We start from the raw sequence: 19184 nt of genomic DNA, 5'->3' as shown, positions 1-19184 counted from the left end.
GCGGCGCCGAGCCCCCATCCCCCGAGACCCGAGCGGCGCGGCCCGAGCCCCCACCCCCGAGACCCGAGCGGCGCGGCCCGAGCCCCCCCCCCCCGACACCCGAGCGGCGCGGCCGAGCCCACCCCCCGAGACCCGAGCGGCGCGGCCCGAGCCCCCACCCCCCGAGACCCGAGCGGCGCGGCCCGAGCCCCCACCCCCCGAGACCCGAGCGGCGCGGCCCGAGCCCCCACCCCCGAGCGGCGCGGCCTGAGCCCCCACCCCGAGACCCGAGCGGCGCGGCCGAGCCCCCCACCCCCGAGACCCGAGCGGCGCGGCCCGAGCCCCCACCCCCCGAGACCCGGCCCGCGGCCCGAGCCCCCCCCCCCCGCGACCCGAGCGGCGCGGCCCGAGCCCCCAGCCCCCGAGACCCGAGCGGCGCGGCCCGAGCCCCCACCCCCCGAGTCCCGGCCCGCGGCCCGAGCCCCCACCCCCGAGACCCGAGCGGCGCGGCCCAAGCCCCCACCCCCCGAGACCCGGCCCGCGGCCCGAGCCCCCACCCCCCGAGACCCGCGCGGCGCGGCCCAAGCCCCCACCCCCCGAGACCCGAGCGGCGCGGGCCCGAGCCCCCCCCGCCCCGACCCGGCTCACAGCGCAGCAGCCGCATGGCTCCGGAGGGGGCTGAGCTCTTTCCCGCTCAGAGCCACGTGGGGAGGGGGCGGGGCCGCAAACTCCAGGCTCAGGTCAGCTGCCTCTGCTGGGCCCGGAGCTTTATTTGAAATTTACCGGTAAGTTTTTTTCCTGAAATTTCCCCCTTAAAATGAAGGTGCGTGTTATACGCCTGTGCGTGTTATACGCCGATAAATACGGTAAGTGCTGTGTGTTTTGCACTATAGAGTATAAGTAATAAAGTATAAAGTATAGAGTCTAAACTATAGGAAGTAAACTGGTGTGTACTGTTCCATTGGGAACAGCAGGCCTGGTAATTCTGTGGGTGTTCAGTGGATAAAGGTCTGGACACTATACGGAACGGTCAGAAGACTCGGGGGTTGGTGTGTGCCTATCACTAACCTGTACAAGGAGACTGGGGTCTGAGGAGGCCTGGATGGCAGTGCTTGTTTTGCCAGAGCCTGGTCATTTTAGGGAACTGACCCACAGCAGACACAGACAAGATTTCTTCACTCTAAGGGCAGGCAATGGTAAGGTGCCTCATAACCCTGGAAATTCCTGGGGAGTGTCACACAACTCTATTGGAATTCTTTGTTTCTCTCCCTTCCTTCTAATTACCAGCAAGGGTTGCCCTCAGTATGTTGTTGGTCTTTTTGGAATAGGCTCCGGCTTCTTATCCTTGGCAAAGGCATCTTTTGTCCTGAGGTTCGGCTGACCTGCTGCAGGAGAACAGGAAACCACTCTGGGAGCAGCTCCCGCACAGCTTTGCTCGACTGCAATGCTGACACCACCTCAAAGATGGCACATGTTGCCTGAAAGGAGAGCATGGTAAAAAATGAGATCTCCTCCCAACACCATCACACCCTCTTTTCCCCTTCTGATATCAGCTGTACTGAATTTTCACTTCTGCCGGTAACTTGAATGACTGCGAGCAACTCCCTTAACTCGTGGCTCAGTTTCCCACATCTGTAAAAATGTGTATGACCTACCAAGGCATGTTGTGAGTCCTAAGGAATATTTGCAAAGCACTGTGAGAAACCTGGTTCAAAGACTTTCTAATTGCCAGATGTTATTAAGTAAATGAGCCACGTACTCTGAAACTGCCGTATTTGTTCCACAGACAGCAGAGCTGGACTCAGGGAAACAGTACATCAGAGGAGAAGTGCCCACACAACAATATTCTACCACACTTCTAGCTTTCCATCAAGCAGGATTGTCACAGGGCAGAGGAAAGCCTGAAAGGCATGTCTGTCATCTAACTTACTGAGAGAGGTTCAGCAGCTGCCAAATGCCTGTCAGTTTCAGTCTCTGAGGTGATGCTGCCTTCTTGGCTTGTTGACGTCTTTATTTTTTCTATTAGGACCTGTAAGACTTGAGTGGCAAGCAAGGGCTCTCCCCCTAGAGATCTCCACAGCTCACTGGTGTCACTGCAATTTAACAGAAGTTACATGTGACCCCTGGACACTTTTGTGGCTCAGACTGAATGCGTCCTATTTAAGTAAAGACCAACTTTTCTCCTTGCCTATGAGGAGAAAGTTAGGAGCACTGTCCTCCTTTAACGCTCCTCCTGTTTAAATATTGAGTTTCCAGTTACAGAACTAGGTTAAGTGACCTAGTCTTACTGCAGCCTAACCATTAATACTAGACTTCCGAAGGACAGGACACAGAGCGCCAACCTCAGTTCCTGTTTTCCCACTCCCCAGGAAATATGGACTCATGAGCATGTGGCTCCCAAAGATCCAGGGTTTGAAAGGCAAGTGGATGAAAGAAAAGCCACATTCCTACTAACTGGACATACAATTATGAGAACGAATATTCATGGCCATCCTAGTTCCCCTTCGCAAAGGGTGTCCCTACCCTCTGTTTGCCAGAAGCTGGGACTGGGCAACAGGGGATGGATCACTTGACAGTTACCTGTTCTGTTCATTCCCTCTAGGACACGTGGCACTGGCCACTGTCGGAAGACAGGACACTGGGTTAGATGGACCTTTGGTCTGACCCAGTATGGCCGTTTTTATGGTCTTAGATTCCAGCACTGATAACTGATAACCCAGTTGGGGACCTTTAAATGAAATGATGGATCTGCGTCCAGTCCAGTTTTAAATCCCAAGGACAGCAACTCTATTCTAGCAGCCACACCCTCACCGATACCAAGCGGCGGTCTGATGACAATATTGGCCCTATTCTTTGTCATCAGCCAGGGATTGGACTTGAAGCTGTCATGCTACCAGGAAATCAACAGCAACTGCTAATTTCCAAAGTGAGGTCAATTCAGGTGTCTAGAGAGCCAGGCCGGTTCCAGGCACCAGCCCAGCAAGCAGCTGCTTGGGGCAGGCAAAGGTGAGGGGCAGCACATCTGGGTCTTCGGTGGCAATTCGGCGGCTGGTCCCTCACTCCTTCTCGGAGCGAAGGAGTATAGCTGCACATCGCGATCGCAGGGTTTTTTTTTATCCCCCCCCCCTTTTTTTTTTGCTGCTTGGGGCAGCAAAAGCCCTGGAGCCAGCCCTGCTAGAGAAGTCGATGTTTCCAACAATATACTCCAGTTATACCAGTAAAGTTAGGTCTTTAGGATGTCAAAGCAGTTATGAATTAATGGAAACAGAATGACACTTAATTTCTCTCCACACCCCACCTTAACATGCTGTTGGACCTTCCAGGCTATTAACCATCAGGAATTATCCCAAAATGTCTGCTGCTTAAATAAAGCCCTACATCTCCCAGCAAAGCTGTGGGATCCATGTTTTACCAAGATGAATGCAATAGGTAGCAGTATATACCTGTCCATTGGCAGATGGTTGCTGAGTAGGCTGGAGATCACTGCCTCTAGGTGATGGTGAGCTAAAATAGACACTGCCTCCAGCAGGAATTGCCTCAAGCTGCCCTCCTGGATAGTAGCCATGTGGCTATATATTATATCCACAATAGCTGGCACCTGGAAGGAACAAAACCAGAAAGAAATGTCCCTTTTTCCTTTCTCTCCATTCATTCTACAGAATCAAAACTTTTATTTAGACATTTGCTGCTTTTTTAGAAATTCCTCAAGAAACAAACGTTCAAATATGTCTGTGTAACTTTAACCCACAACAATTGCCCACACTTGGCTGTAAAAATTAACACTGACACACACACATACAGCGAAACCCCGCTATAACACGATGATCAGGGTCCAAAAAATTGGATCATGCTAAATGCGGGGTTGCGGTATAGCGGGGTTTACCATTTCAAGCTGGTCAGTTTCAAGCCGGTCGATTTCTCTTAGGCAGAAAACTACTTTCATTTGCGAACTGCCCACCGCAGTAACTGAAAGGGTGGAGCTCCAGCAGCGGGGGCTCTCAGCCATGCAGGGAGAGAGGGAAACACTTGGGGAAAGCAGGGGAGACGTGCAACAGGCAGAGGAAGAGTGAGGAGCAGCCGGGGAGAGAGTGGCTCTTCTCACCAAAAGGGTAAGCGGGGGCAGGTGGGAAGAGGCAGTGGGGAAGGCACATTCCATTTTTTGCTTTTTTTCCCTTTGGGGGCACTCCAGCCCCTCTCCCTTCACAAAGCCTCTCTCTCTCTCTCTTTTTCTCTCTCTCTTTTGCGCTTCCGCGGCGCTCCAGCCGCTTTTTTTTTTTTGGCCTGGGGCGGCTGGAGCCACCTTACAATCGTGTTATAGCCGAATTCGCATTATCGCGGGGCGCATTATAGCAGGGTCAGGGGCGGCTCTAGCCATTTCACCACCCCAAGCACGGTGGCATGCAGCGGGGGGCGCTCTGCCGGTTGCCGGTCCCGTGGACCTCCCGCAGGCGACCAGCAGAGCACCCCCCGCGGCGTGCCGCCCCAAGCACGCGCTTTGCGTGCTGGGGCCTGGAGCCGCCCCTGAGCGGGGTTTCCCTGTACATACCAGGTAATTTAATGTGGTGGTGCCCAGCTATGCATTAAATAAACCAGCTGGCATGCACAAAAGAAGGCTTTGCTTGCCCAGATTTTGCAGGTGTGATTTAAGCAGCCAAATGCAACCATTTGCCTCGAAGGATGCACAGTTCATAAACAACCACAAGCACAAAATATGCAAGTGCTTTAAACACAGTGTGCAAATGCCTGGGACTATGAACAGGTGACGACCTCTCATTCATTCCTAGCCCTTCACATCTTCGAAATACTGTGCAAACGTGGCAGTTCTGCTGCGAGGGTTCCCTGTCCTGAGGTCTTTCACCAGCCTTGATAGAAGATTTGTGGAGTGCTCCTTTCATCTAGCCCTAATGCACTGGGCTACAGAATAAGGCATATAAATAGTGGATCCCAAAGACACTATAGTTTTCTCCCTCCCTCCTTCTATTCTTAAAGGGTACGTCTACACACCAAAAAATCCCACAGCAGTGAGTTTCAGAGCTCAGGTCAACCTGGGCCTGAGGGGCTTGCACTATGTGGCTAAAAGTGTAGCTGTTCCTGCTCGGGCTGCAGCCCAGGCTCTGAAACCTGGCAAGAGGGTGGGTCTCAGAGCCCAGGCTCCAGACTCCCTGGGAATGACTACAGGGCTATTTTTATCCAGGTAGCCCTTAGCAATAGGCCTCCTAAGAACTGGATGCCTCCAAGTGCCGGTCATTCTGTCTTCTTGTCTTTTCCCCAGAGTGTTTTTTCAAGCCTTTCTTGGCTGAATAGTGTGGCAACAAGCCAGACAAATAAATAACCAACCATCTTCCTTTTCCCTTGGATTCTCTCTGTCTATTGCTATTGATTCTGCCATTGCCTAGTTTAGGGTGGGAACAGAGATGGAATCGACTCTATGTCCGAGGGGGAGAAACAGCAAGATTTTCATTCATTACACATGAGGGCAAAGATCTAAAAGCCTCGAGTTTAGGCAGAAAACCTCTCCAGTTTCCCGTTTTACCTTATCAGGCATGGCATCTCCACACTCCTTCAGTATAACCTTCATCCACAGTCCAGCTGCCGTGGCACAGGTGGGGCTGGCAGACAGCATACTTTCCACTGTGGCCTCAATAAAGGCTGTGGCCTGTTCTGGGGGAAAGTACTCACTAACAACCTGGGAACAAATCAAAAACAGGAGAGACTGCAATGATGTTTGGCTCCAGCACTTGTAAAAATGGAGGCCTAATCTCTCTATGGAAAAATATCTATGCATCAGCAAATTGCATCCGACGAAGTGGGTATTCACCCACGAAAGCTCATGCTCCAATACGTCTGTTAGTCTATAAGGTGCCACAGGACTCTTTGCTGCTTTTACAGATCCAGACTAACATGGCTACCCTTCTGATTAATTAATAATTTGTTAATTAGCCTCATGTCCAGCTAGCCATTTGGGATTAAAATTCTCTCCATAGTCTATATACTACATTTTTGTATTCTACACTAATGAGATCAGGTTCGAGGCAAAGCTTCTGTTGCACAGTTAGCACAACATTGTACTGGATATGCAGGAGGTAAGTTTCCAGTTTGTGTTCTCTTAGATACACTGCATCTTTTTACAATATATACAATGAAGTCAAGAGAGGCATGCACACAAATATAGGCTAAGGCAAACCCACAAGGTGACAGAATGAAGACTGGATGGGTTCTCAGCTTGATGTTCCACTAATACAGTTTTTTCTCATGGATAGCTGGATAGGTACATGTGTGCGCATCTGCGTGTGCATTTTCATGGGCGTGCAACATTCTGTGGAATCTGGATTTTACATGGCATTCATAGCACACATCTATGAAAAGCATCTTGCTGGTTACTAGCAACGAATGCCCCTCGCCCACAGCTCGCTCCAAGTACAGAAAGGCATCATGAAAGCGTAAATGTAAAATGAAGGGTGCCTGGTCACTAGAACATCCGCACAAGTTTGAGTCAGTTACCCTGGCCATTTTGGAAGATGCCTGAAACAGAGCCTCGGGGTCCGGAGCTGCTGTTAGTTCTTCACGGAGACATCTCAGCTCCTCCTCCGCTGACCCCAGGTTCATGGGCTGGCCTGGAGTGGAGAAAAGGAAAAAAAGTACTGTAACGACTAATGAAACTGAACCTCTACTGCATGGACATTCATACAGGAGGATCCATGTGCTAGGCTGTTATCAGCATAGTGTAAAATCTTGGCCCCATCAAAGTCAATGGCAAAATTCCTGTTGACTATAATGGAGTCGGGATTACACCCTAAATGTCTGAAAGTTAACAGTAGTGGTCTGTTCTTGTTACTGATACAGGATTGAACAAGCACCATATTCAGCTTGGAGCAGCTTTCTGGGGGTGTCTGGTTTCAGTAGCCTCTCTGCTCTCACTATTTACATCTAATCTCACATTCAAGTACAACTCATGGAGGTAGATGTGAGGGGTTCCAATGTAGAAGTGAATCCCTCCACCAAACTCTCATTGTAAAAGAGATGGGGCTGGACAAAACCTTCGGCAGGAAACCCAGGCTCATCCGTCACTTCTAAACAATGCTGGGATTTCTATGTGGTACACTCAAAGATTGGAGTCCCTTGTTCTGTTTCTGAATCACCAACACTGTTTTTTAGGACTGATTAATAATAATTAGAAATTGGGTGACCAGATGTCCCGATTTTATAGGGACAGTCCTGATTTTGGGGCCTTTTTCTTATATAGACTCCTATTACCCTCCACCCCCGTCCCGATGTTTCACATTTGCTGTCTGGTCACCCTAATTGGAAATGGCCTTAAATGATAATCAAGATCTATCCCATTAGGTGAAAAGAATATCCTACTCCAGGGGTCGGCAACCTTTCAGAAGTGCTGTGCCGAGTCTTCATTTATTCACTCGAATTTAAGGTTTCGTGTGCCAGTAAGACAATTTAACGTTTTGAGAAGGTCTCTTTCTATAAGTCTATAATATATAACTAAACTATTGTTATATGTAAAGTAAATAAGGCTTTTTAAATGTTTCAGAAGCTTCATTTAAAATTAAATTAAAATGCAGAGCCTCCCGGACTGGTGGTCAGGACCTGGGCAGTGTGAGTGCCACTGAAAATCAGTCACGTGCCGCCTTCGGCACCCATGCCATAGATTGCCTATCCCTGTCCCACTTTTTCACAAAGGGGAAAATGGCCTACACTTACTCCAATAGCTTTGAATGCTCATGACAGAGGGCTGCTGCAAGAACTTTTTGTTTAAAGAATTAGTCCAGGAAACCCCTCCAATACAGCCAGTGGCAGGGTAAAGAGAATGAAAATGTTTAGTACCAAGGGCTTGTCTACATGGAGATAGTCAAGAAAGCTAATCCAAATTCATTTTCAAACTGCATTAGTTAAACTTCATTAAACACCTCTAGGGACACACTTATTTAGAATTAAAGGGGCCTTTTTTCAGGTTAGCTTAATTCATGTAATTCACTAAAATTAAGAAGGGCCATTTTCATTCAGAATCAGAGCATCCACACGTATTTAATGACACTTTAAAATTTACGCCTTTAGTTCATTTGGATTAACTCTCCTTAGTGTCCCTGTGTAGAGAAGCCCTAAGGAACTGAGCAGTTATCTACCTGCTGCAGACCATTTATTATTTGTACAGTTCCCAGAAGTGTGCCACACTCTTTACACATCATAATCGTCTCTTCTAATGAGCTATTTACAAGATGCCCACCACTCTGTTATCTAAGTGCCAACAGACAGGACAGAAAGAACTAGACAGGCAGAAAAATGGACATTACAACAGTGAAAGAAGCTGAAGAATTATTTATACCTGCTAATGGTCTCCTCACCTTGTATACAGAGAAGGCAGCTGATACAGTCAACCACCCACTGACGAGACGTGGCCAGTGAATCACAGCTGTATGGTGCTACTGCTCCAATCAGAGATCCAAACTGATGAAAAGTTTCCTGAGTCTAATTAAAAAAGAATGAAGAATGAACGTTCTCCAGTTGTACTAGACTTCACTTGCCATCTTTATTGTTGATACCAGTCAGCTCTGTGTTTTTGGGGAACCAGGACACAGTATCTAGCTTGTGTCTCATGAAGGACACCCCCAATTCCCATCTCTGTTTGAACCAAAACCGATCAGAGAAAAGGCTTGCAGAGAACAATGAAGGGTTTGGGGAGACGTACCTAGATGCCTCCTGACAAGGGTGACAAGATTAAGACATCTCCATTTGCATACAGAATGAAGAACAGAGACAACTCTGCATGCCTCAACTGCATGAAAGATGGAATAGGGATTAGCATAAAGAATGAAGAACAGAGAACCGCACTGAACTCTGGGACCAGAAAGCAGGGACGCATTGAATCATGGGAATCCCTGCTCCAGATGCTAATGAACCTACGCCTGCACACACTCAGCTCAGCAATTATCAGACCAATTCTAGTAATAAATCTTTGACTCATATCCCAAAATACTGAAGCAGCCTAGTTGCCTTGTGAGCTCCCCGGAAGAAAACAACACCCATAGCCAAGAATGATCAGCTCCTATTGTCTAGCCTAAAGAAAACCCTTGAGCCATCAGTTTACCCATAAACAAATCTAGTGTTCTCCCTTCAACCACTGTATTTTCTCTACAAACTCCCCTACCTATGCCCAGGTAAGGGTTCTGATGTATAGACCCAAACAATGCATCAGTTCCACTGGGATTCCACCTCCTGACTGATCGTGCTGGGGGCTCTGCCTGTCTCCAGCACTCAGGACCCTGAGCTACCACCATCACCTGGGAACCCCGACCAGTTCAAGCCTCCTGGAGTGGGTGAGATCCATCTCTCTCTCTCTCTGTTTTCTTTCCTACCTCAGGTATTAACCTTTAAAATGTAGCTGCTATGTTTGTTTAGCCCTCCTGGTGTGGTTATCACTATGATTCAATCAATAACTGTTATGGGTCAGCTGGTTGCTTCTCTCTCTCTCTATCAATTTGAGATTTTTGTGTTTTTAGCTTCCCCCATTTACTCTGCAGCAACACTTCTTGTACCTAAGCTAAAGATCCCTGTAGTGCCCCAAAATACTGTGGGGTTTGCTCATCAAATGGGTTACTACCAGTACAATTGTAATGTGAAAGTGTGATAGGAATGTGTTAAACTTGGGGCACATAAGTGGGTGCGGGGAGCAGTGGAAAGTGCTGCTTAACCCAGCCCACTGAACACAGGGACATATGAGGGGGATCAGCTGGGGAGTGCTGATTGACTTGCTCTGCTAGTGTGTGCGCATGTTCGTCTAGTTCTAGTTATTAGCCCTGGGGAACCTAGGTCCTGCAGGAGAGCTCCATTGGGAGGGGACTTGTAGAAGGAAGGAGTAGAACACACAAGTGACATAAGCAGCACATTAATAAAATTACAGAACCGCCCCACCCCTCCCTTCCCCCACAGAAGAGTAACCCTAATTAATGAGCCTCCCCAAAGTAACGGGCACGTCTGGTAACATTGTGCCTCTGATTCCTGTACTGAACTGGGTAACGCACATTGGAAAATATAATCCCAATTGTACATACAAACGGATGGGGTCTAAATTAGCTGTTATCACTCAAAGAAGAGACCTCAGAGTCATTGTGTACAGTTCTCTGAAAGCATCTGCTCCACATGCCGTCAAAAACGCTAACAACATGTTAGGAACCATTAGGAAGCGGATCGATAATAAGGCAGTAACAGGGCCGGCTCCAGGCACCAGACGAGAAAGCACATGCCTGGGGCGGCACATTGTAAGGGGCAGCATTCTGGCTAATCTTGGGGTGGGGCATTCCGGCCACCTTGCCGTGGTTTTTTTTTTGTTTTGGCAGCCCAGTCTGCAGCTCTGGAGCCCCTGGCTGGCTCCCCACGCTCCGCCAGTCCCAGCCCAGCCGGGGCATGGACCACGGCCCGGGGGTGGGGGTGGGGGGCAGGAACTAGCGATCCCCGCCGCTCACCGTGCTGCCGGGCTCCCCAGGACGTGCCACTCCCCGCTGCCTGCACCGGCCTCCGCCTCCCATGCCGCTCTGAGCCCGGCCCGGCTGAGCCGCCTTTAAAGGAGTGGCTGAGCCAGCACCTCCTGCAGCCCCCAGGAGAGGCACCCCAAGGCCGGAGGAGGGAGCCCCTCTCGCCCGGCTGTGAGCGGGCTGCAGCGCCTGGCTGCCTACAGGGGGTGGGCACCACCATTCACCCCCCTGCGAGCCGCCTTGACCACCCTCCACGCGCTCCCTGCGGCTGCTGGTTTTTTGGGGGTTTTTTTGTTTTTGCTTCGGCAGTCCAGCCACCCCCTTTTTTTTTTTTTGTGCTTGGGGCAGCAAAAAAAGCTAGAGCTGGCCCTACCTGCACAGGCTTTGAGCTGTCCAAATCTCATTCATGTCAATACAAATTGTACTGCTAGAACTTCAGATACTGCTTTGTCCCACTTAATGATTCCTGAATCTAAAGAATCTGGTGCCCCAATCACAACCCCAGCACCTTTCCCTACACACTGCACTTTCTGCTGCTCATCATGTATTTTGGGGATAGAGTGAGCAGACCCAGATGGGATTCTGCAGACTCTTTTTTATTCCCCCCTTCTCTTTTGAGCTGGATGTCAAATTGGGGCATTTTGTTGTGTTTGTCATTTCTAAGACATGGGAAGTGACTATTCCAATCTACTCATCACTGGTGAGGCCTCATCTGAAGTATTGTGTCCAGTTCTGGGGACCACACTTTAGGAAACATATGGACAAATTGGAGAGATTCCAGGGAGCTAGAAAAATGGTAAGAGGTTTAGAAAACATGACCTGTGACGAAAGGTTGGACATGTTTAGTCTTCAGAAGAGAAGGCTGAGAGGGAAGAGAACAGTCTTGGTTGTTATAATGAGATGGTGATCAACTGTTCTCCCTGTCAACTGGGGCTTGGACAAGAAGTTATTGGCTTAGGGTATGTCTATACTACCCACCGCATCGGCGGGTAGTGTTCGATGTATAGCACATTGATTTATCGCGTCTCGTCTGAACGCGATAAATCGCTCTGCTAATCGACACCCATACTCCACCTCGGCAGGAGGAGTAAGCGGTGCCGACAGGGGAGCCGTACCAGTCGACTCGCCGCCGTGAGGATGGCCAGATAAGTCGACCTAAGATACTTCGACTTCAGCTACGCGAATAGCTTAGCTGCAGTTGTGTATCTTAGTTCAAACCCCCACCCCCCACTAGTGTAGCCCAGGCCTTATTCAGCAGCAAGGGAGATTGAGGTAAGATATTAGAAAAACTTTCCAACTTTAAGGATGGTTAAGCACTGGCACAGGTTAGCTAGGGAGGTTGTGGAATCCCTGAAATTGGGGGTTCTTAAGAACCAGTTTGGACAAACATTGGTCAGGGATGGTTTAGGTTTACTTGGTCCTGCCTCAGCGTGGGGAGATGACTTCTTGAAGGTCCATCCAGCCCTACATTTCCATGATTCTATGATATTCTCTAGCAGCAGAGCATCCTGCTCTATGGTTGGGGCCAATGCTGTTCCAAGGTTAGCCTCCAGGAGAGGCTCAACTACCATCGGGGCATCATATCACCTCAATTCTGAAGATAAAGCATCACCACCTGTCTCCATTTGCAAAGGTAGCAACAGTCCCAGTAGTCACCCAGGACCCATATTCCATCCATGCCATAAGGCATTTTTAAAAAAAAAAAACAGTGATGGTGATTAACCATTGGAACAAACGTAGGGATGTGGTAAATTCTCCAGCATTTGATGTCTTCAAAACAAGAGCGGGATGCCTTTCTGGAAGAGATGCTCTAGGGTAAAAGTGACTTTAACTATATCATGTACATTAATGCTACTGATGGAGAAAGTCAAAAGCTAAAAGCTTTGTAGTCAATGTAAGTGTGCCTTGGCTTAATGCCTCTGTTATTCACCTGAATCAAGCTAGCACTTTGCTGGACCCATCTGAGAAAGGCAAAGGACACAGCTGCTCTTTAATGTGTGCGTGTTTTAAAGATGCATAGCACAATACAGGCTCCTACAGACAGACCCTTAATGAGAATGCTGCAGCACAGACACGAACATGAATGAAGGAATTGCAGAATACGTCGACCAACACAAGAAATTAAAGGCAGCATAGCTCAGATTCTGATCTTCTAATCAGTCCCCAAATGCTTGGCACTGCTAAGTATGTCAAAGGGTGTGGAGATACTGTGGCTGTGAGTAAACAGACATGTTATCTTTCCCATTAAAGTACGGTTGCAAAGACTGCTCCCCTCATCCATCACAACGTGACCATCCTGCCAAGCAAGAGGCAGGCAGTAGCTGCTTCTGATGGGCTTCAGACTGTAGCAGGAGTGAGGAAAAAAGAAAAGATCCATCAATTGGATCCATAAATGAAAAGATGAAGGTTGGAAGTGCCAAGTTCTGAACAGCACGGTGCATCTGGTGTAGGGAGGGGCGAGAGGAAAAGTGGGGCCTCGTTTCCTGCTTCGTTCTCCTAGAATGCTCCTAGCGCTGCACTACCCTGCTTCAGCCATGCTGCATTAGCTGGGGCAGGTATCTGTGGGGCATCCATCCACTGCGGTGTGAAATGGTGGCAGAACTGAAGCAGCTGGAACACCTCGGAGGGGGTACTGTGTATAAGCAGACATACATGAGTAAAGGAAGAGGTGTGAGGGAGGACAGAGAAGGAAAAAGGAGGGCTTGGATGAAAACAGAAGGGAGGGAAGAAAAGAACAGAACTAGCAGGTAAAGAGAAAATGAATGGAACGAGGAACACAATAGAAAGGACAACAATGGCAAAGCTGACTGAAGCAGGGTTAATTAGAGACTCAGGAGAGAACTCTGCAGCAAACAGAGGCCTCTGTTGGCTAAGTGGTGAGGATTCCCCCAGCTATTTTCATTTATTAGTGCTGACCCTCCACCCTCTCTGAGAAGGTCAAATCACCCCTCCAAAGAGCAGCATGCAAGAGCAGTGGCGTGACTAGGAGAGTGCACACAGACAGAGTACAAGAGCAGCCTTTGGAGAAGGGGACCAGTGGATTGCAGTAACCAACTGCAGTTGCTGAGGGCTATTTCAACCACCATTGGGCATCAGTTCCTACTGCTGCTCTAGCGCCTCCTCCAGGAGAGAGGGACCTTAGGGTGCTCCCTACTGAGAGAGAAATGAAAAGTCAGTCACTGGGGTGGGGCCTGCACAGGAATTAATGGGCAGAGTCAGACAAGAGCCTGTGGCATGGTGCTTGAATGAGCGGAGGGTTACACACAATGATGGGATGCAGCTGTGACGGAGTGTGATGCAATTAATACATACCGGGATTGAATTGCGGGTTATGCTCATAAATCTAACTGCAATTAGTACAGGTTTCTGGATTAGAGAGGACATGAAAAGGAAAGCAGAAGGTTAGAGTGCACATGCCATTGCTCCCTTAAAAGAACTTCTAGAGTCTTTCAATGTCATGAGTGAGTCAGCTCTCTGCAGCATCAGCAACAACGCACAGCTGAGCCCCAAGCTTTGCAAAATAACTGTTGAAGCGCCTGTTTGGAGCAGATTTAGCATTGGCTGCAATTCACAAAGCAGGATTTCTGATAGGACATGCCACAGGAGGATACTGGATCTTTATAAATGGAGAGCCTGCTCTTCCTTTCAGCAGCACAGACCTGGGTTGACTGTCCTGTGATAAATCAGCCATTCTTTCTCATTCTATGAGCAGAACACAGCAGATGACAGCCTGTTGCTTATTCAGCTTACAGCAAAGGGGGACACAGGTCGCTTCAATTCCCAGACTCTGCCTCTCATTCATCTACCCAGTTGGGTGTGTGAAAGCTAAATGAGCTGGTATTCCAAACTCCCAGAAAGGCAGTGGAGGAAAAGAAAGTGACCCTTTATAGGCAGCTCAGTTCAGTCCTCGCTGCTGAAGGCAGTACTAATGAAGTGACTTGCACACAGAGAGTCAAAGCAAGGGCTTGGTTAAGGGCAGCTTCACCCCAGATTCCCCCTGAAGTTATGTAGGAGGGAAACAAGTGAAGGGTTTTAACACAGTGGGCAGTACCAGACAGCAGGCCACTGCGGGATTAGGGGACGTGAGTGCAGGAGTGAGGAGGTCATAAACAGAGCCAGCAAAGAGTTGATTAACACAGGATAAATTAGTCCAAATTTGCGAAATATATCCCCAAAATGTACAAATGAGCCTGTGAAATCCAGAGACCACGTTTCTGTGACACTTTCCTTTAGAACTCTTGGCAGACACCATTCCCATCTCCTTTGGGCTTTTTTTTTGGTATAAATGTGTGGCTCAGGAAACGCAAGGAGCCAAGTGCAGGACTGAGGTTCAGTCTCTCTGTTGGCCCTGGATATGATGCTTTGGGAGGTGTAAGAGGCTAGGGAGACTGTAATAGGCAGGAGAAGATTAGGGGAGATTAGTCTGAGTGAAAAGGAGAGGAAAGGACGGGGCTGGCTTATCAGTACCAAATTATTCTCTGATTTTCAATTTAGTACCATGCACATTCTTCTCAGTTACAACAGACACACTGAATAAACTATGCAAATACACAATAGCTGCATGGACACGAGGTTCTCCTTTGAATTTTATGTATAAAAGGAAGTTACGATCAATGACATGGCTGGAGAAACTTGTCCTCCTAAAACAAAGGAAAGGTCTGCTCCATTTTTTCCTGACACAGGAACAGAACATACTACCAGCTCAGCCCCCCACCCTCCACCCGAATCTTACCACTGATCTGCGGATCAAAGACAGCCTGCTTTTTGCTTTGTTCTCAGCAAACTCCAGGCTGTTGATGTCCGTGAGACGAGCCCTGTATTTATTCATCTGCTCTACGACAATCAACTCCACACAGCTGCAAAAAGGAAAAAAGAAAGTGGTAAAACGGGAGGATAAAACTCTGGCTGTGTTTGAGCTGGCCATGTCGCCTAAGTGCTGCGCCAATTCTCTTGCTTCGTGGGCTGGAAACGAACAGTGTGGTTGAAATGCCCAAAATGGTAGTAGGCAGGGGAGCTAAACTAGAGGACTAAAGGGAGGGCTCCCCAAGGGCTCCATCAGGGAAACAGGTCCTTCCCCTGGAAAGGCAAATACCCACCAAGGTTAGGAAAGCACAGCGTGTTCAAATGAAAGGCTGAAAGAATGGCCATTTCGGATATGCTGCGCTATCTAGCTATATCTATTTGTAGACACACACACTTGTGCTTGTTTGCATCCAAGCTGGACAGGCAGTCGCAGGGCAATGACAGTGATTAGGTGTCTGGGGCAGATATTTTGTTTAATACCATCAGTATTGTTTTCTGGAAGAAATCCTTTTAGAGCAGTAATGATACAAGGCGGCGTATATAAGTCAAGTTACAAAGAGACTTCTTCTTACAAGGAACCTTTAGAAGAGTGATTCAAAGTAATTTTCACATCTGTAGGCAGAAGAATTGCTTCTAGGAGAGATTTGAAGGCCAGGCAGGTTCATGTAGTCTGGTCTCCTGCATAGAATTTCATCAAATGATTCCTGCATCCACTATCCATCCTAGGTACTTATCTAACCCCCAGTGCCCTATTATCTGAGCTTCTCACAATCTAACATGTTTATTCTTAAAATTCCAGTTGAAGTCAAAAACATCCCCGAGGGGCTCCATTACAAACCCTTCCCACCCACTGGATGATGATTCCCTATTTACAATTACTTTGGAGATATCAATTAGCCAATTTTCAATCCATTTAATATTTGCTGCACTGAATCTGTATAGTGTTAATTTTTTAATCAGGATGACCCGACTGGAATCTAAGTCAACGATGTCAACGTGGTTACCTCTGCCAACCAAACCTGGCATCCAATCAATTTTGACAAGACCTATTTTCCATAAAAAACTGTGTTGACTGGCACTAATTACACTGCCATCCTTCAATTCTTTACTGATTACCTTCCACGTCAGCTTTCCCATGATTTTGCCTGAGACTGATATTGAGCTAACTGGCCTGTAGTTACCCAGATCATCCTGTTAATCCTTTTTAGATACTGGCACATTAGCTTTTTGTACAGTCCTCTGGAACTTCCCCATTACTCCAGGATTTGTTAAATATCAACATCAATGGCGGAGAGAGCTCACTGTCCCGTTCTTTAAAAACTCCTGGGTGCAGGTTATCCAATCCTGCAGATTTTAAAAGGTTTAACTTTAGCAGCTGCTAGTTACTGATAGAATAGACAGTATTTCATTAAGGCAATTCATTTGCAAACCAGTGATGTGTTTGTAGCTGTCATTCTACAGCACATTAAAGTGCATTACTCAGTGATCATTTGACTGTCCTGACATGACCTCATTACAGGATTTACTCTGGAAGTTGTAATGCTATATTCTTACGTGGTTGTTTTACTGATGTCCTGAACGATCTGCAGTGGGTCAGTTGTGTCAGGACAGCGGAGAATACAGGGAGCAAACACAATGGCCAGGGCATTAGCTGACATTCGATTGGTCTCTTCCTGCAGGGCAATCCTAAACAATAAACAACAAAGCAGCAAGGGTTAAAGGTAGCTCCAATTCACATAACACTGGCAGGAAATACCCCTGTAGAGAAACAGAAAGAGGACAAAATACAAATTCAGAGCAGGGCAGGGAGAGGAGGGCTGTACATGCACATGAGATCTGGAGGTCATTGCCAGGGGAAGATTTTCCACAATATTATATAGCTTTGAAGTGAAGAGCTTCAATTTGTTGTATCTGGTAAAGATCTAGACCAACAGGATGTAAATATTATACCAGACAAGGGCAAAAAGGTAAGACAATGGATACTGAGTGAACCACGCAACATGCCATGACACTCTTTAGGAAATCTTTTGTTTTGACCTACTTAACCTATTTTCCAAAAAGGAATAGATACAGTGCATATTTATTACAGTAGCAAGCAACTCACTTAGCCATCATTAAGCTATGCCTTAGAAACAGAGCACAGATGTGTCTAAATGCATGTAGATGGCAGGAAACTTCGCAGATTGTAACACAGTGACTATAGCCTGAACTAGATATTGTCTAAGCTCATGCAAAAGCATCACACATGATCCCTAGACCCTCAATGTTCAAACTAAAGGGTGCAATACATGGCAGTACTGTGATCCACTGCAATCTTACTGCACTCCTCAGTGGGTTAGGTCTATGGCTAGTGATGAGCTGCCAAAATCATAACAACCAGTTCCCTCCTCACCCCAGGAGGAATCATGCCTCCCCCACCCAGGGACCCCTGCCCCGTCCACCCCCCCGTTCCCTACCCTCTAACACCTCCCAAACCCTATCCACTCCCCCCCACCCCCGAACTCCCCAGCCCTCTCTCCAACACCCCCTCCCGGCCCCCTTACCGTGCTGCCAGAGCCCGGAGCCGGAGCCGGGCAGCCAAGGCCGCCACTGCGCCCGGACCCCAGCATCTGGGTAAGTATCGGTCGCGATTCCTGCCCCCGTGCCCGGAGCCGGGCTGCGGCGGTCGGGGAGGGCTGCGGGGCCGGGCAGGGCGCCGCGGCTGGAGCCCGAGCCCGAGCCGGGTGGCCGGGGAGGGACGCGGGGCCAGCCAGGGTGCCGCAGCGGGAGCCCGAGCCCGAGCCGGGCGGCCGGGGAGGAACGCGGGGCCGGCCAGGGCGCCGGAGCCCGACCCCGAGCCGGGCGGCCGGGGAGGAACGCGGGGCCGGGAAGGGTGCCCGAGCCCGAGCCAGGCAGCCGGGGAGGAACGCGGGGCTGGGCAGGGCGCCCGAGCCGGGCGGCCGGGGAGGAACGTGGGGCCGGGCAGGGCGCTCGAGCCCGAGCCTGAGCCGGGCGGCCAGGGAGGAACGCGGGCCGGGGGGGGAGGGGGGTGCCGCGTCCGGGACCGGGTGGCCGGGGAGGGTTGCGGCCGGGACCGCGGGGCCGGGGGGGGAAACGCGGGGCCGGAGGGGGGGGGTGCCGCGGCCGGGACCTGGTGGCCGGGGAGGGTCGGGCCCGGGCGGGGACCCGGGGACAGGGGGGGCCGTGGTCGGGGACGGGGCTGGAGACCGGCGGGGGCACATGGCCCCTCCTGGTTTCCTACCTCAGCGTCGTCTTCCTGGACCGGGGAAGCCTGCTTGCTTCTCAGCCCTCCCAGGCTTCCCGCGCTAACAGCTGATTCACGGGAAGCAGGGTGGGAGGAGAAGCAAGAAGGAGCATTCATGGCAGGAGGTGGAGGCAGAGCTGAGGTGAGCCGGGCGGGCAGCAGGGAGCGCTTGTTAAATTTAAATGCCCTTTTAGAACCAGTTTGTCCCACTGGGAACGACCGGTTCTAAAAGGGCTTCTAAATTTAACAACCGGTTCGCGTGATCCGGTGCCAACTGGCTGCAGCTCACCCCTGTCTATGGCATGGAACCATGTGTTTGTAACCAGCTGAGACCTACAGTGGTTGTCTTCTCAGCAAGTCTGAAACATTTGTTGCTATTACGAAAGGGAACTTATATATAAAAAGAAGAACATTATTGGCATTAGCTGTCAATGAGAGCATTGTCTGGAAAAAGAGCCCTTGGGTCCAGAGCGTTAAAGCCATTTCAGAATTTAAAGCACTCCCTTGCGAAGTTTCACTCCCCTTTTTCCCGACAAAAGTACTTGGATCACATAGGCCCGTGTTCAGGTACTCTTACTCACGGAGAACAGTACCTTGTTCCAGTGGAACTACTCATGGAGTACGGTGGTACTCATGGGGAGTAAGTGTATCAGAATCAGGCCCCTAGTGAGGAAGGA

General features: G+C 49.4%; 1 protein-coding gene across 1 annotated transcript in view; it reads right to left on the bottom strand.

Annotated features, from left to right (window-relative positions):
• Window positions 1-1263: 1263 nt before the first annotated feature.
• LOC123358068 overlaps window positions 1264-19184 on the bottom strand; it is a gene marked incomplete at its 3' end in the record, with an annotated part of 49391 nt that continues 31470 nt past the window's right edge. The window contains exons 18-25 of the mRNA XM_045000844.1: window positions 16818-16949; window positions 15193-15316; window positions 8334-8457; window positions 6481-6593; window positions 5513-5665; window positions 3423-3577; window positions 1910-2072; window positions 1264-1457 (exon numbers count right to left, since the gene is read on the bottom strand). Of these exons, the coding sequence (XP_044856779.1) occupies window positions 1264-1457; window positions 1910-2072; window positions 3423-3577; window positions 5513-5665; window positions 6481-6593; window positions 8334-8457; window positions 15193-15316; window positions 16818-16949 (1158 nt within the window). The remainder of the gene's footprint in view (window positions 1458-1909; window positions 2073-3422; window positions 3578-5512; window positions 5666-6480; window positions 6594-8333; window positions 8458-15192; window positions 15317-16817; window positions 16950-19184) is intronic.

The sequence above is a fragment of the Mauremys mutica genome, unplaced genomic scaffold (genome assembly GCF_020497125.1).
Source record: "Mauremys mutica isolate MM-2020 ecotype Southern unplaced genomic scaffold, ASM2049712v1 001367F_np12_obj, whole genome shotgun sequence".
Lineage (NCBI taxonomy): Eukaryota > Metazoa > Chordata > Testudines > Geoemydidae > Mauremys > Mauremys mutica.
Note: the sequence above shows the minus strand (reverse complement) of the source record. Positions and strands in the feature narration are given on the sequence as shown.